This window comes from Hirundo rustica, chromosome 21, assembly GCF_015227805.2.
Source record: "Hirundo rustica isolate bHirRus1 chromosome 21, bHirRus1.pri.v3, whole genome shotgun sequence".
NCBI lineage: Eukaryota > Metazoa > Chordata > Aves > Passeriformes > Hirundinidae > Hirundo > Hirundo rustica.
This window is the reverse complement of record NC_053470.1, coordinates 6,864,586-6,880,798: the sequence shown is the minus strand read 5'-3', so window position 1 is coordinate 6,880,798 and position 16,213 is coordinate 6,864,586. Positions and strand designations below refer to the sequence as shown.

The window sequence follows — 16,213 nt, the reverse complement described above, 5'->3', positions numbered from 1 at the left end:
TGCCTTCTCAGACAAGAACTTTCTCAGATGTTAAGCTTTGGCCACTGACTCATCTTGATAGGAAGCTCTTTAAGCCAAAAACTATCTTTTGGCCCTCAACAGGTTCCCTGCCAGTCTGCAGTTCAGGGTGACACGGCCTTTGCTACAAGCCAGGGCCCTGATTTGGCAATGAACTTCAGTGTTTACTTAAATAGAGTTCTATGAGTAGCCCTATCCAAACCAAAGGTAAACAAGTAATTTTTCCAGATTAATGAGACCACTTACATGCTTGAAATTCAACAATACAATTTAAGCACTTTCAAATGCAGTAAGGCATTGAATTGATTAAAATCGTACATGCATCTCATCATATTCACTTCAGCAGAGACTCTTTTATTCCAGAAATCTCAACACACACTTATTTCTCAGTGGGCCAATCAGACCAATGACTAAAGTGGGCCATTAGATCAGCCTAAGGAAAAATCCATGGATGCTTTGCAACTCAAGTGGCAACCTGTGGGAATGCCTCCATAGGGTAGGAGGAGGAGAACAGGCTGGCAGGGCACCAGTCTCAGTGATGCCTGAGTTCTTATGATGTTCTTACTCCAAAGTCTGTCCTGTTGCTTGTTCTTACTAAGAAGAGACATTAGTCTGGACTCAGAAATAGAAACGTGAAATTACACCGTTTCAGAGCTGGCCTTCTTTGTAACCATGACCAAGCTACTTTAATCTCTTTGCTTCCGTTCCCCTGCCTTTCTTAATAAAGCTGAGGGAATAAAACTTCCTTCACCTAAGTCATACATCTTTTGCGAAGATGAAATGCTTGTTCTGTGTAAAGTACTTGGAAGATGAAAGACATCAAGTAAATATTAATCACAGTCACCACACCTACCAACAGGATCTTCAGTACACTGATCTGGATCCGTGCTTGAAGAGGCTTTCTTTGTGCAATTCAGGAACTATGCTTTCTTGGAGTAGTAGAGCTGAATTAAAGCTAATCAGGAATTCCCATGTTAATCGGCTTTCTAGCATTCAGAAGATCATAAGAAGGATGATGCTTCCATTTCAAAAGACAGCACAGTGCCACAGAATGAATTACATCAAACTGGCTGAAGCCCATTTACAGCATGGTCATGGAGGAAACTATTGGAGTTCATCCACCGACATTCATCTCGGGGCATACGCACTTGTAAATCAGCTCCTATTCAGTAATGAAATGTCGAGTGACTCATTCTTTCTACATTTGAAAAAGCTCTCAGAGAGAACCAAAGAGTCTTTTACTTTCCTGTCTGCCTTTGTAAACACTGAATTACATCTCCTTACTTCGGGGAAGCTACAATGCTTCAGAACCAGCTGTAAAAGAGAACATTACCGCGTTTGGTTCACAGAATCCAAGGCCACCTTAAGATCCCAAATTGCTGTTGAAGGAGATTTGGAAAGATGTTTAATTAGCAGCTCAGATGTTCCTCTGAACTAGCTTCCTGCCGCACAGCAAGGTGCACTGGTCTCATGCAGACGTGCCCCTGAGGCTGTCCCGGGAAAGGCTGGCCCAGGGAAAGCCGGCCTGGGGCAGGCTGGCAACGCTGCCCCGGGAACTTCTGCTGTTCCCTGTGGGTCAAGTGCCAGATTATTTACTTAACGTCTTAAGCAACTTCTGCAGTTCAAACTCAGCTCATGCAGCCACTGCTGTCCTGCTGGCAGTGAACTGCAGGTTGGCCAGGTGAAAGCTGCCCTCACTGTTTCTGCCTGCACCAGTTAATTCACAGAAAAAGGATGGCAGGGCAGTCATACCTTAACTTTTGCCCCAGTGTTAGCGCCAGCTCACATCCAAGGGGCACATCCCACAGCTGCACAGGGAACAGCAGCTCTGTGCTCCGGCCAGCAATACCTGGGCTGCCCCAGCACGGTGCTCAGCCAAAGAAAAATCCCTCTGACAAAACAAACCCAACCCAGCCGTGCCTGTGCTCATGGACAGTGCACAGCCCCGGCACTGCGCTGCTCCCTGCCACAGCTCTGCCTGCCTCTGGAAAGGCAGCACCAGGAGCAGAGCAACCACAGCAAAGGCATGAAAGGAAGAGTACAAGGCAAAAACAAGGGTTGCAAACTTAAAAGAGACAAGAGAGATAAAGAAAAGCAGTGCCTGGAAGTCAGTGCCCAAGGAGCACAGATCAAGTTTGCACACAGGAAGCACTTACTGCTTGAATGGAAGTTGTAGGAGATGCTGGACCTTGTGGACCAGGCACGTGAGAGATTCCAGCCTTACTGAGGCAGTTCTGGACCTGCTCTGCCTCCATCCTCTCCTAGATGAAAAGGAAACCTGCTCAGTTTCCTTAGCTCTCCTGTCTCCTTGGCTTTGCCCTCCCTTCGGTCCCATCCCAGCCCATCCCAGCTTTCTCTCCCCTACCATTGCCTCCTCGTACTTTGGACCTCTTCACCTCTGCAGCCCAAGGTCTCTGGTTCTCCATGGGTGGCTGCAGCAGCACCAGCAGCTCCGCTGGTGCTGGCAGTGCCGGGATCCAGCAGGATGAACGCACAAACAAACAAGCTACACCACCGACACAGCTCTGCTCCAAAAGGAAATGACCACTGGATGTGATTGCATAACCCTTCTGAATAATGAACGTGTATTTCTTGAAAATGCATGCCACCTAATCCCCTCGGCATTGCAAACATGTACCACAGGATGGTAATTGAAGTTAATCAAGCCCTCAGCTCCACGCAAAGTTTAACAGTTTGCTTCGCTACGGTTTGAGGAGCAGATGGCAAAGCACTCAATGGCACATTTTCTGCCATTCTTGTACAGAGGGCTGTACCTGTTTCTGTTCCAGGCACAAGCACCAACAAATGGAAGTTTGCTGGACTAATTAGCCACTGAATACCCTGAAATAACATACACGTAGATGCTCCACAGGGAGGTCTTGTGGGCAGCCAGAATTGGTCATTTCCTGGCTAGTTTGCCATTACTGCCATTCTTAGATATGATAAAATTAAAGCTACAAGCTAGCATAAGGCTCTTTGTCAGCAGTCCAGGTCTTCTCTGCAGGAGTACCCACATCCACAGTCAGTTCCACGCAGACAAGTAGTACGGGTTTTCTTACTCAACAACACTTGACATTGCTGCTGTAGGTCACAATACTTCTGTGTACACTGTCTTCCAAATGACTCTGGACTGTACCTATCCTGGCATGTGGGCACCAGAAACCGGTCTGAGGGTGTCATTTGGATTTCAAACCACCTCTGTGGATAGTCACTAAAATGCTCAAATTCTGGCTAGTTTATGGGATGCTGGGCTGGGGGAGAGAACTGACAAGGAGGAAATAGAAATTTGTAGATAATGCGTAAGGCCAAAATGATTTTAAAGAAAGGGCAATTCAGATTGCTTAAGTTTTCTCTAGGCACGTAGAGAGAATGGAAAGCGAGGTGGTGAGCAATAAACAGTTCATCCCGAGACATTCAACGTCTTCATAATTTATAACCAGCAGAAAACACACGCTTCTCCTTCAAAACAGGGAGGTCAGCCCCCAGCATGCAGTTAATGGTGGTGTGTACAGGGGATGTACTTACACTAATTGACTGGGCCATCGCCACGGCTGCCCCGAGCATTTCTGGAACTAGCATTTCTGCAGCAGCACCGAGCAGAAACGCTGCGCCTTTATTAACTTGTTTGGTTTTGATTGCTGGATTGGCTCCCCGTTCCCAAGGCTCTCAGATTTATTCCTTTAGCTTAACACTACAAAGTAATCAAATCACTCCGTTACAGCTGACAGACTGTGGGAGCCCTGAAGGGGAGGGGAGAGCGGCGCTGGAAGAAACATCCACATTTTCTCTTACATCCTTCACACTTACCCTAAACTTTAGATTTGACTCATCTACATCTCTGGAATTCAAGAATATTGACCTTCAACTGACATGGGAAGTTATTTGAAGACAAGGACTTTCACTTGAAATTAAGTCTGATCTACCTCCTGGGATCAGGGACCAAGATTCACATCTCGTAAGTACTGAAAAGCCCAAATGCACTCTCATTCTCCTTCAAGTCAAACACAAGCGTTGCTGCAACCAAGAAAACATCTTTCCAATGCTATGTAAATTCAAACCACGAAATCCATCCCTAAGAAGACGAGATGAGATGGAAGACTCAAACATGCCTTTGTGCCCTTCCATCAAATGTGCAGAATAGGTAAGAACAGGAAGACAAAAGAGATGGCTCAGAGAGTCAAGATTAATATGGAAATGGAGAAAAAGGCCATGCCTTGGGCTGGATTTTGTCTGTCTCTCTTCAGTACAATTTATTATTTTCAGCTTTATGCAATGCAGTTTTAGAAAATGCTTAGCACACAATCCTTTGTGGAAGACAAAGAAAATTTTTTTGATTTAGACGAATTCCAATGTCCTTGTCTAATGTTACCCAATGCAAAATTGGAAAGAAATTAATGCTTGCTTGGTCATGTGTTTTTAAAAATAATTTGAATGACCCACTGCTTAAAGTATGGACAGGGCCCTCTGTTATTAAAATCCAAACAAAGTCTGTACTCAAATTGACAGGGTAAAGCTTGAAGAAAATCCCCCAGTGGGTTTCTTTAATCGAGAAAAACAAACAAAAAAACCCCCATGAAGCCTGTGAATAAACAGTCTTACAGGCTTTGGGCTTAATATACCAACAATGTCAGGCATTTCAATGCAGTAGCATCAAAACTAGATATTTACTGCTTGGTAGTGAGTAACCCTTTGAAAAGGGAGGAACAAAAATTCCTTTTTAATGAGTCACTATTTGACTGTCAGAGATCAAAACCTTTTGCCTGTATTTCTGACTAGAAGATTGTATAAACTTGAGTTTTTCTCTGTCTGAATTTATTTAAATCAACACAATTAATTAAGAAAATAAGTAAGTTAAGGTAACAGAAAAAGTGAAGTCCTTAAAAGTATCTGACCATCAGCAAGATCTACTGGGTCACTGAAGTAGCAAATACGTTCAAAAATTATTTCCTTATATAAACTTGGACTTGTGAAAATCCAAGTAGGATAGACCTGCTTTTATTTTGAATATAATTTCCAACTATTTGAAAGGACCCTAAAGACCTCAGCTAGTAAGAAGCAATGATTATTTATGAAATATTTAACTAGTTAAGGATATTTAGTGTGAAGGTAAAGCACCATCAGTCCCATTTTACAATGGACAAGTAAGAACCTAGGAACTACTTACTCCAAAAATTGCCTCCAGCAATACATACACACATAAATTCAGGCCCTTTGAAAAAAAATATTGACGACTTTGAAATTAGAATAAGCATTATTCGGCCTTGGCTTGTTATATGAAAACTCATATCCACAAAAAAATCCTACTTGCTCCGCAGAGCTATCAAACCATCCTGTGGAACTTCTGACCAGCGAGGGCGTCTCCAAACCCGACTGTCAGCTCACTGAACCACCCCGTCCCTCACATCGCTTGATCTTAATTCATGTTTGATTTGCTTGTAGATTGGAAGTAATTAGAGTAAATAAGCACAGTAACTGGTTACAGTTTGGGAATTGAGCGAACTGAAGAAAGAATTCAGAGAAATAATCTGATCTACTACTGTAAAGAGAATCAATCATCACTTTCCTCCCATTAGTCTTTTTGGCAATCCTGTGCCACTGTTGTCACAAGCCTGGATAACGATGCCACATTATTTCTCCTTTTGAGAAAGGAAATACAAAGATGCAACTGTAACTGTGTCCTACCTGACCTTGGGGAATCTTTAGGGGAAGTTTCCCATCAAATGCACTTACAGTTTTTACTGAAGGAGGATTACTGAGTTGGGCCCATACTTTTTAACTCAAATGCATGACACAAAAATATACAACCAACCTTCTGTTTCCATTAGAAATAAACTGTACAGAACCAATGATTTTTGCATGTCCAACCTTACATGAGAAATTACATTTTCAAAGTAGTTTTAAAGCCTGGCTCAGAGTTGATGAACATGGTGCTGGATGACAAGACCGCTACTGCACATTTCTGATTTAACACCAGCAACTTTTAGCTACATTTTAGCTACGTTTACCTAAACTGGAGATAGCCTGCATTTCCCAAGCCTAACCTTTCCAAAAGAAAAAAACCCAAACCCAACAACTGACACCTTTGTTGTAAATATTACAGAACTGGTAAAGAAGAAAGTCATCCTATGTTTCCTAACAGGAGCAGACTCACTCCCTTCAAGACAGCAGGCTGCTCTCAACGTGAACTGTGGCACTGCTGATGTCACTGTGAGCAGGGACAAGAGGACATACGGCCTTTTGTACTGTTCCCATGATGCCACGTTAAAACAAAACAAAAAAAGAAATCAAAAATCATTATACGGGCTGGAAGAAGCCCAAGCTATCATAAATGTTTGTTTACTGTAATCTGGCAGAGCTTTTGAGAAAAAACAACAAACTACACTTAGATATATAATCCTAAACCAGAATGTCAGATGGGACTCAAGTAGAAACCATGCCATTGTTTTGAGGAAATCATGAATTATATGGGGGAAATTTTTGCTGAGACGCTTATTTGAGTGTTTTTCCGTAAGTAGATATCACTTCTATTACTGTGGCTATAACTAACGAGTTAACAACACTATTTACACTAGTACTGTTGTATCATTAGAAACAACAAGATTATGTACTTTAATTCTAATGCCAGCACAATTATTTTAACACCAAGTGTGTCAGATCTGACTCTGTACCCCCTAAATTAATTTCAGAGTAGTGGCTAAATAAAATGACATACTTCTTTGTGCTTTTGTTACAACACGCTCATGTGCAGCAAACTGTGAAGAAAATGTAGTAATTAGAGGTTAAATTAATCCCTGACAGACAGGAGCTTAGTAAAGCTGGGCCCTCTTCAGAAAACAGAGCATAAAGCCTGCCAGTCTTTCAGAATTAGGCACAAAGAACAGGGAAGATTGGCAAGTCCCTCACCGCTGTGATCCAACCAAAGGGGATGGAATGCTGCGAAGTCGGAGTAAGTCTTGGAGCAGCCAATACTACCAGGCAGATCTTGTGACAAATGTGATTTAGAGCTCCGAGGGATTGTTGCTGCAGCCGCTCCAACTGCCTGATCAGGATCAACCACTTGAAATTACAGACAGTCTTTTGCCCAGCAGAACAGCCTGCTAACCACCGTGTAATCCACCTCGAGACATTAATAAAAGCCAACAATGGCATTATATTTCACAACATGACTAGAAAGTTACCTTGCTGCTTCGGATTTTAATGCAGGTAAATGGGTTTCATTGCCCTCAACAGAGTAAACGTGCTGGGTTACTCTGAAAGCAATAAATAGGGTAGGTCTGGGGTAGGTGTAACTCCCAAATCTGCTCAGAGTTTTGAGGCACTTAATTCTAGAGAAAAAGAAACGTACACAGAAAAGAAAAACTGTGCAAGAAGAAAGAGGCAGCCAGATCATGATGATGATACCCAGTAAGTATTTCTTTTGTGTGTGTGTCAGCAGAGGTAAACATTTTTTCCCAATCTCTCTAGCTGTGGCACATGAAAGTAGCCAGGTTTTGAATCCATGCAAACACAGCCTGTTTGGTTATCAACAGGGGATAACTGAAGGGCACCTGTGCTGTGCAAGAAGCATCCTGGCTCCCGTGCTGGCAAATCCCGTGCGGGAATTGCAGAGGCACCACTGCCTCCATTCCCACCAGACCGATGCGTTTCCCTCCAAAGGTGGAAGGTGCAAGGAACAGGCTTCTCCCTGGGCTGGTGCTGCTGGCACTAAGAGATTTCCTAATGTGGGGTGACACAGGTAACACCTGGCCCTGCAGAGGGAACCTCCATCCTGTCTGCACCAGGCTCAGCACCCAGCTGTCCCTGACCAAACAGAAAGCCACGACAGGCACCCGCAACGGGATCGCCAAAAATACGAAACAACCCCCAAAACCAAATGGGGAAAAAAGCAAAATGCCTGCATTGCAATTAAAGTAAAAGTCAAGCAGGGGGCTTTGCAGAGATTGCAGATCCGTGTGGAAGCCCTTTAACACCACCAGGCATTTCTGTACTACCCAGATCATCAATTATTAACAAATTAGGACATGCCTGATGGGGTACTTATGTAACACTCCTTTATCAATAAAACTGCCAAGTCCCTTCAGGGTAAAAGCACTGTGAATCTCAACAAGTCACAACACGACCCCTTCCTCTGGACAGGACACTCCAGTGAATTCTGGTCCCCAAAGAGGAACCCTGGGCAGCCCAGCAGCCCCTGCCAGAGTGGGTGCACCCCAGCCTCCCGTGAGCAGCAGCTCTTTAATCAGGTCAGCGCTTATCAATGGCTCATTGTGGCGATGAGGCAGCGCTCCCAGCCAAGGGCCACATGAAATCCTGCATCCCGCTGCATCTCCCACGCCTGGGCCCCACTGGCTCTCCACTGGCCCCAGGGGTACGGCCTCCAGCCACGCTGCCTGGGCACAGCATGTGTCCTCCAGCCAGCCCAGCTGGCTAGTGGGCAGGGAGGGGAGGAAGGAAACACGCAGCTCTTTCCTTTGGGCACAACAGGCTCTCCACAGGAGCCAAGAGCCAGGTAAAATTCAGTGCACCCAGCCCTGCTTTGCTCCCATTTCGCTTCCCCCAAGACAGAGCAGGGTGGGGGCTCACCACAATTCCCTGAAGGGCCTGATCCTTGAGCCTATAATTCTTGGATCAAATCTGAGCCTCATCTGCCACAAAATGGAAAAGGACTGACAGGCTGGGCCCTGGAATGAGGAAGTTGGGTGTACTCTCCCACCACCCAACCCAACGAACACCCTGCAGTTCACCCAGGGTGCACACCAAGGTTAACAGCTCTGAAAGACCCACTGCAACTTGGAAGTAAATGCTGCACAAAAAAAGTATTTTCCTCTTAAAGCAAAGTAATGACTTAGTAATACTTTTTGCTCTATTTAATAAAATGAAAAATATTATCAGTGAGAAGGGCTCCCAAGAGGAAGAAGTACTCCTTCTAACTCATTTGCATTTGCAAGTTATCCTACCCTGACTGCACTGCTCTCTGGTAGTGTAACCGGTGACTTCTAAAACCATGGAGTCACATCCTAAGGGCCACAAGCACTGCTTAGTGCTGTCACCCTGAGATATACTTTCATTGTGAACTGAACTAACAGGCCAGTCCATAGCAACTGCAATGAAAAATATCTACCAGGAGACAAGGACATAAAGGGAAACCTCTAAATGACAAAGACTTCAATTTTCTGTGCAAAGCACTAGCAGTGATAATACAGAACAAGGGAAGGAGAATGTGACACAAGCACAGACTGTTTTGCAAAGTTTCTCCTCAGCTGCTGGCAGCCCTGAAATGGGTTTCAGAAAGTTAAAATTCTGGTACTGATCACTGCTTGTTCTACAGGGCTGCTTTAAAAATTAACCAGCATTTTTCTATTTCTATTTTCACTTAATATTCCCATCTCTTCCTAAAGCCAGTCCAATCCTGAAACAACCCTAATGAGGGCAGTACTATACACCCAGCCAGTCTCATCACGTATTTTTTCAGCAATTGCCTTTTCCAGGGTAACCCCTTTTGCGGGTGCACTGCACAAAACTTACTACAAGCACACAGTGGTACCACGCACATTTGGCATTTTACAGCCGTGCTCTGAAGTTCCCCTTCAAAATTACTGGCAAGGAAGGAAGTTCTGCGTAATTTTAGCACACAGCATCTGAAAAAATTAGAAATGTCCCAACTGCTCTTTGAGATGTATAAAAGAACAGTTGAAAAACTTACAGTTGACTGGTGCTACCTAGGTTACCCGTCAATGGCATTGAGACTGGTATATTATTAAGAGAGGTGTATGATGGGAATTGGTTTATTGTGCTGATCCATAGTAACCAACTCCTGTTTGTCCATCATTTATCTCTCACCAGCGACATATGGGTTTGTCTATTCACACTCTCAGCATTCTCTCTGCTCCAACAAACAGTCAGCCTTTTCTGCTGGGATAAGGAGATTTTTTAGTTACATCCATTATGTGCATATCAACATTTATGGCAGGAAGATAATTGCCAAAGAGCTCAGGGGGATAAAAGCTCCCTCTTTGTAACACAAACCCCCTTAAAAAATCAATATTGATATAAAACAGTTCAACACAAAGCCTTGGTGTGTCTTCTGCTTCCTTCAGTTCAATTCTTTTTTTTTTTTAAACACTGCAAGTCAAACTGGAACATCAGGTAGAAAGCCTTCATAGTGAGTTACATCACTGCTCTTCCCACAGAGGATGATGTAGCAGTGTACAACATTAATTGTTCCTCAAAGAAGTTTGCAGCAAGTGTGTCAGCTATAAAGAAGACTCCTTGGAGAGGTGCCAGCACCATTTAAACTGATTTAGCTATCTTTATTTGGAGACCATACCAATTACTAACGAATCGTAACTTATAGTCACTTTCGCCTAAATGCTGAGAAACGCTGATGCAGCCAGCACCAGGGAACAATGAAAACCTGGAGATTCTGTCCCTCTCCCTATTTCAGGAGCTCAACCTCCTACTGCTCCAGCCCCCAGTTTGGGAAAGCCCGTTTGTCACAGCTTCTGCAAGATTTACTTCACTTTCCCATGGCTACGTACTCATCAAAGTTATTTTAAGGCAACTTTTATCAGAGTGGCGAGTAACATAGAACATTTATTGATGAAATTACTGGGAACCAGTGAGTTGCACTGTACTTAACCCACAGGAGGACTCAGGGATTTTATTTGCTGTTATTCTTGCCCTTGTGTTTCCTTCTGCCTCCCTAACTTTTGTCTTTCTCACGAAGCCCATTCTCAGGTCAATTCTTGTCCTACAGTCACACCCAGGGAGGTTAGTGACCACTTCAGTCAGGGCAAGAGCGTCAGCCTGACACCTGGGATCCTGAACCCTTCCAGTAAGTCTTCCTGCATCTTCAGAAACCATCTAGCACAATAGCTCCTTAATCCCATTTTAAATCTGCAAATGCTACCACACTGTAACATTTACAACAGGGTCAGTGAAAAACAAAACCAAAACCATTGTATTTATTAAACACTTGTACCTGTGTTAAGAAGAAGTCATACAAAAGAATTTTTAAAATATAACTGCCTTCTTTAATTACTAATCCCTCTCCAAACCCTCCAACAACTACCTCAGCTTTAAAAAAAAACAAGCCACTTTACAGTTCAAAATACTTAGATACAAGGGACCAGCAGAAAGCCCTGTCAATACGTGCTTTTCTGATTTTGAAGTATTACTTAAAAGGAATAAAAATAGAGTTGAAAAACCACATGTAAAAGAGAGAAAGAAACCCCTCTGAAAATAAAAAGCTGAATTAAATTCGAGCTGCTCAATTGTGAACATTGAACAGCTTTTCACTCACTCGAGGGCTGTTAACTGCATGTTACCTGCCTTACAGTACAGACTATTTGTTTTTTATCCCTGAGCAACAGCCTATTTCCTGGTTGAGTTTAAAAACTCTGTGACGTTCCAATATCAACCCACACATGTGTGTCACTGTCAACGTCAGTGGCAGGAAAACATTAGAAGTCACCCTTTGCTAACGCTTTCCTAACATGGAATTTCCTTGTACCTCGTCCCCCAGCCCACCTCCTCCTTCAGCTGAGAGCATCCTTCCAAAAAGCGCATTTTTTTTTTTTTTCTTCCCCCCCTCCCTTCTAAACATATGGCAAAGAGAGAGGACTGAAAATGGGCAGTGCCAGCGCTAGATCGCCGCTTTTTCAGGTGCTCGCGTGTAACTGAACCAAGCATCACGGCCGCGGGGTGAGCCCCCCGTGCGCGGGGGCTTCCCCCGTGTCCCCGGGGCGAGGCTTTCCCCCCAGGGCGCTGTCAGCGCCTTCCGCCAACGCCGTTCTCCCGGCACGCAGCTCCTCCCCGGAGCAGCAGGGCACGGCCCGGGCGGCGCGTTCGGAGGATGCCGGAGCACCGGGGATACCGGGGAGAGCCCGGGCCGGGGTGGGGGGACACAGCACCCGGCAGGTTCAATGCCGTTCCGGCTCCCCGTCTCCCGGAGGCACCGTACGGTTCATCTCGCACACATCGGCAGCTTTCTTTGCCCACGTCAGCTCGGCCCAGAGGGGGAGCTCCGGGAGGAGCTGCGGCCACCCCGCTGCCCCGCAGCCCCCCGGGGGCACCGGCATTAGGCATTACCCGGGGATTACGGGGCTAAGTAGGGGAAGACTGGCGTTATATAACCGGGGGAAGCGTTCCGCCCTCCCGGCGCTCCCACAGCCCTCCCTCCGCCCCAGCCGGGGCGGCCGCACGGCAGCGGGGGGAGCCCAGCGCCTCCGCCCCCGGCCCGCGGAAGGGGCCAGACGCAGTTAATCCCCCACGGGCCGGGCGGGGGAGGGACCGCGGGGTGCTGCCCGAGGAGGAGGAGGAGGAGGGAGGCTCTTCCAGGAGGCTCCTCGCAAGCGGCCGGTGCCCGCGGGGTTGATCGGCTTCCGACGGGACGAGGCCAGACGGCCGCGCGTCCCGCTCACGCCGCAGCGGGCACCGATCGCGCCAGGCCGCGGCTCCGCGGCGCCTCCCGCCCCGCTCCGGGCCCCGGCCTCCGCCGCCCCCCCGCCGGGAGCACCGTGGAAAACAAAAGCGGCCTTTTAATTTATTGTTCCGGGGGGGAGGCCGGAGGGAGGGGGGGGGGTGTGTGTGAAAGGAAATCAAAGAGCGTTTTCTTCCCAGAAACGGCCGTTCTCCCCGGGATCCCTCCGAGTCACCCTGGTGACAACCCCCCCCCCCCGCCTCCAGCCAAAGACGAACAAAAGCCGCGGTGCCCCCGGCCACGGAGCTCCTCCGGTTCGAGCAACAGGCCGGGAGAGGCGGCGGAGGAGGGACCGGGAGGAGGGACCGGCTATTGACGGGGGAGAGGGGCAGCCCCTGCCTTGGGAGCGGGGCGGGGGGGGACGTGGGACCGTGTTTACCCTGCCATTGCTCTGCGCCCCGATCTTAACCACAGCCTAAGAAACCAAAACAGTTGGAAGCGTGAGTCAGCAGGCGTTTTGTTGGCGCGTTGTGCTCCCCGCACACGGAGGCTCCGGCAGCAGCGCTCGGGGCTGTTCCCGCACACGCGCTCCCGCAGCTCGGGGCTCAGCGCCGCGCTCCCGCCAGCAATAACCCAGCGCTCGCTCCTTCGGGGCTCGGACGAGCCTTTTGTTCACAATCCTGCCTGCCGAACGTGCGACTCGGGTTCCCAAAATAACCAGGCACGCGGCTGCCAACGCAAATACCAGGAATTAAAAAAAAAAAAAAAAAAAAAGAAAAAAAAGATACTAGAGGGACCAGCGCCTAGCCCCTCCACGCGTGACAGCCTCCCGGCGGAGTCCCCGGGCCATGACGGGTTTATCCTTCGCTGCCTGTCTAATCCAAGTTTAGCTGGAAATCCCCGGACGATGGCTGAGCCGGCCCGGCCGCACTGACACGAGAACCGGCGGGCTGGCGGAGCCGGGCGCACCAGCGGGTCCCCGCTCGCCCCCGACAGCATCCAGCCGCAGCATCCACCGCCTCTTCCCGCAGCATCCACCGCCTCTTCCCGCAGCCCAGCGCGTCACCGCCCGAGCAGCGACACGGAAACCCACGGAGCGTTCCCCGCTGCCCCACCGCCGTGCCCGGGACCGCACCGCACCGCACCGCACCGCAAATCGCCTTCTTCACCACCATTTTAAAGCCCACGGACTCCCTTCCCTCCTGCCCTACTCTTCGTGGTCCGACTTCAGCTCTGACCAGAATAGAGGGAGAAATTCTCCCCTCAAGTTTCTGTCCCCTTCCCTCCGGCGGTTCGGGCACACGGGACCCGCGGGCAGAGCGAGCCCGAGGTGGGCACTTTCTTGAACCGCCCCTGCAAACTTTCCAGCCCGGCTGCGACCGTGCCCAGCCCGGCGAACAACTGTTCCGAGGGTGTTTAAGTCCTTTAAAACCAGCTCCGACTTTCCCAGCCCATATCGATTTCAAATGCTTCCACTTACTGGAATATGTGGCTCCATCCGTGGTGCTTCTACCCGCTGGGAAACCAGCAGCATCTTGGACTGGGGATCAACCGGCTTTTAGATCCACTTTGGCTGTATTGAGCAAACCCAGCGCCGCAGAGGACTCGCAGCCTGTTTTCTCCTTTTAGGTTCCAGACAAGTTCATCCTGGCGTTGCAGTTTGCTAATGATTCACTGTCTGTCTCGATCTGCTCACTACATTTCCATCAACCCACAGCTTCCTCACTTAGAAGGTGGAGTTTGTGGGGTTTAAGTTACTGATAGGCATATCTAAGTGCTGTGTCACTCAAAGAGGAGGAGACACACACACACTCTCACACACACAGACCGCACACTCACACACACGAACGGCGCCAGGCTTAAAGGGGAAGTAACACTTTCTTCTCTACAGAAACTGGGCACCTCACAGATCCACCAAGGATTTAATTTCACCCCCCCCCCCCCCTCCGTGCGTGAAGGCGAAAATTAACCAGCCCATGGTCAAAATTTTAACACACAAAAGGCTGCTTAGAATGGTTAACACCTTCCTCGTACAGCTTCAAGTTCATTTGGTACAAAGTCAGATAGGTCAGAAAGCTACTGGCAATTAATAGATTTTTTTCACCCCCTTCCAAATCAAAGTGCTCAAATCACTGAAAAGAGAGCCTAAAGCATGAAGTGTAGAGGTTTGAGTTATTCTTACAGAGTGTAGTTTCCTGTCCCTGTAGGACGTACGATATTCAACACTCTTAACACAAAAGGGTTAAACTCATCGCACCCAGGTGAACCCAGGTTAGCAAGAAGGAAACAGCCGAGTTCTTTCATTTTCATCTTTTGTGCTGTGTGCATGTCCTTTTGAAGACACACACGGTTCCAAATAGAGAGCTCCCATAAAGCCATGCACTTCTCATATGACTATAAATGTGCTTGCTACAAGCTGCAACCTCTGAATACTAATTTTGATAGATCATCAAATGAAAGCTGAGAACCTATTCAGACCTCCTCTTGGACTGTGCAGAACGAACTGGGAAGAGCAAGCTGCAGGCAGCTAGGAGAGCACACTGGGTCCACAAATAATTGCTGGTATAATTTCATTTTATTGCCTTGCTAAATCACTACAATTGTCACTCCTGTCCTGATAAATTGGAGATGCTAGAAACCCTGTCCCAGTACACTGACTCAATGGATGAGGGGTGGAAGACTTAGCAGCATTTGTGATAAAATGTCTAGTTTCTAAGATCATCCCTGAAATAGTGATATGAGTAAATTATGCTCTGTAAAATTAGGAAGAAAGTTATTTGAATACAACCCCTTTACTGTAATCAAATACATAAAACTGGAGCCAGAATCTGGCCTCGCTTTCCTGAAAGTTTTCCAGACTTCAATCACCTTCAACTTGCAGTAAACTTACAGACCTCCAAACCCATCTTTGTACCCTGAGCTAATAAATACTGGCAATATCAGTTCATCAACAGAGAAACATTGCTTTTTAGCTTTGCTGAAGCCTCTGGCTTGACTGTGACAGCTATAACAATGGGCCTGCTTCCCTGAGCAGCATTTTTGGTATTTCAGTTTGCAGTGTTTGGAAACTTATTGGTTTGCTTTTCTAGTGCTTTTGCCTTCTGTATTATTTAAAATTACTTTGATCTATTTTGTCAATTGAAAGAAAAGAAACACAAAAAATAATAAATTTTTGTGGGTGTAAAACACCCTGATTTTGACAGCCTCTGAGGGCCAGATCTCAAAAAGTTTCAGTGACTAAAGGGAGGTGCGTCAACATCTGATGTTTGAGCTGTCCAGACCAAATCTACAAGCCTGCCTGAGGTGCTGAGGCTCAAACACAGCATTAGGGCAGCAGCATGGGATCCTAAAGAGCCGACAGTGCTGAGCAAGAGTCACCTAAAATGAGCAGGCTCAGCGAAGGTACACGATTTACATTCATCATGCTTGAATGAAGCTCCACCTGGAGGGAGGTGCCACTGTCTGCCCAGTGTGCAGTGGCAGAAACCCTCCCCTGAAGATACATGCGTGTGTGTGACAGCTTCCACCTTTCTCCCTGGAGATTTTTGAACCAAAATACGTATGTGTGGAACACGTGGGGCACACAGGGATTCACACAGTCTGTAGCTGGACCTACTGACACCACCATGATCAGGTGATGAACGGGGGGTCCATGTTGGTTTTTCTATGCAGCACCTTCAGTGCACACCAGTTATTGTCAAGGAGTTTTGTCGTTTATGACTCTTGCCAAACATCTGAAGCTCCTGACGGATGACAGTACTTCCTAAGAACTGT

At 47.1% G+C, this 16,213-nt stretch overlaps 1 protein-coding gene across 1 annotated transcript in view; it reads right to left on the bottom strand.

Annotated features, from left to right (window-relative positions):
* Positions 1 to 14,276, bottom strand: part of MAMLD1 (mastermind like domain containing 1) — a 79,858-nt gene extending 65,582 nt beyond the window's left edge. The window contains exon 1 of the mRNA XM_040083764.2: positions 13,920 to 14,276. Coding sequence (XP_039939698.1) covers positions 13,920 to 13,973 — 54 coding nt within the window. The 5' untranslated portion in view covers positions 13,974 to 14,276. The remainder of the gene's footprint in view (positions 1 to 13,919) is intronic.
* Positions 14,277 to 16,213: the final 1,937 nt, after the last annotated feature.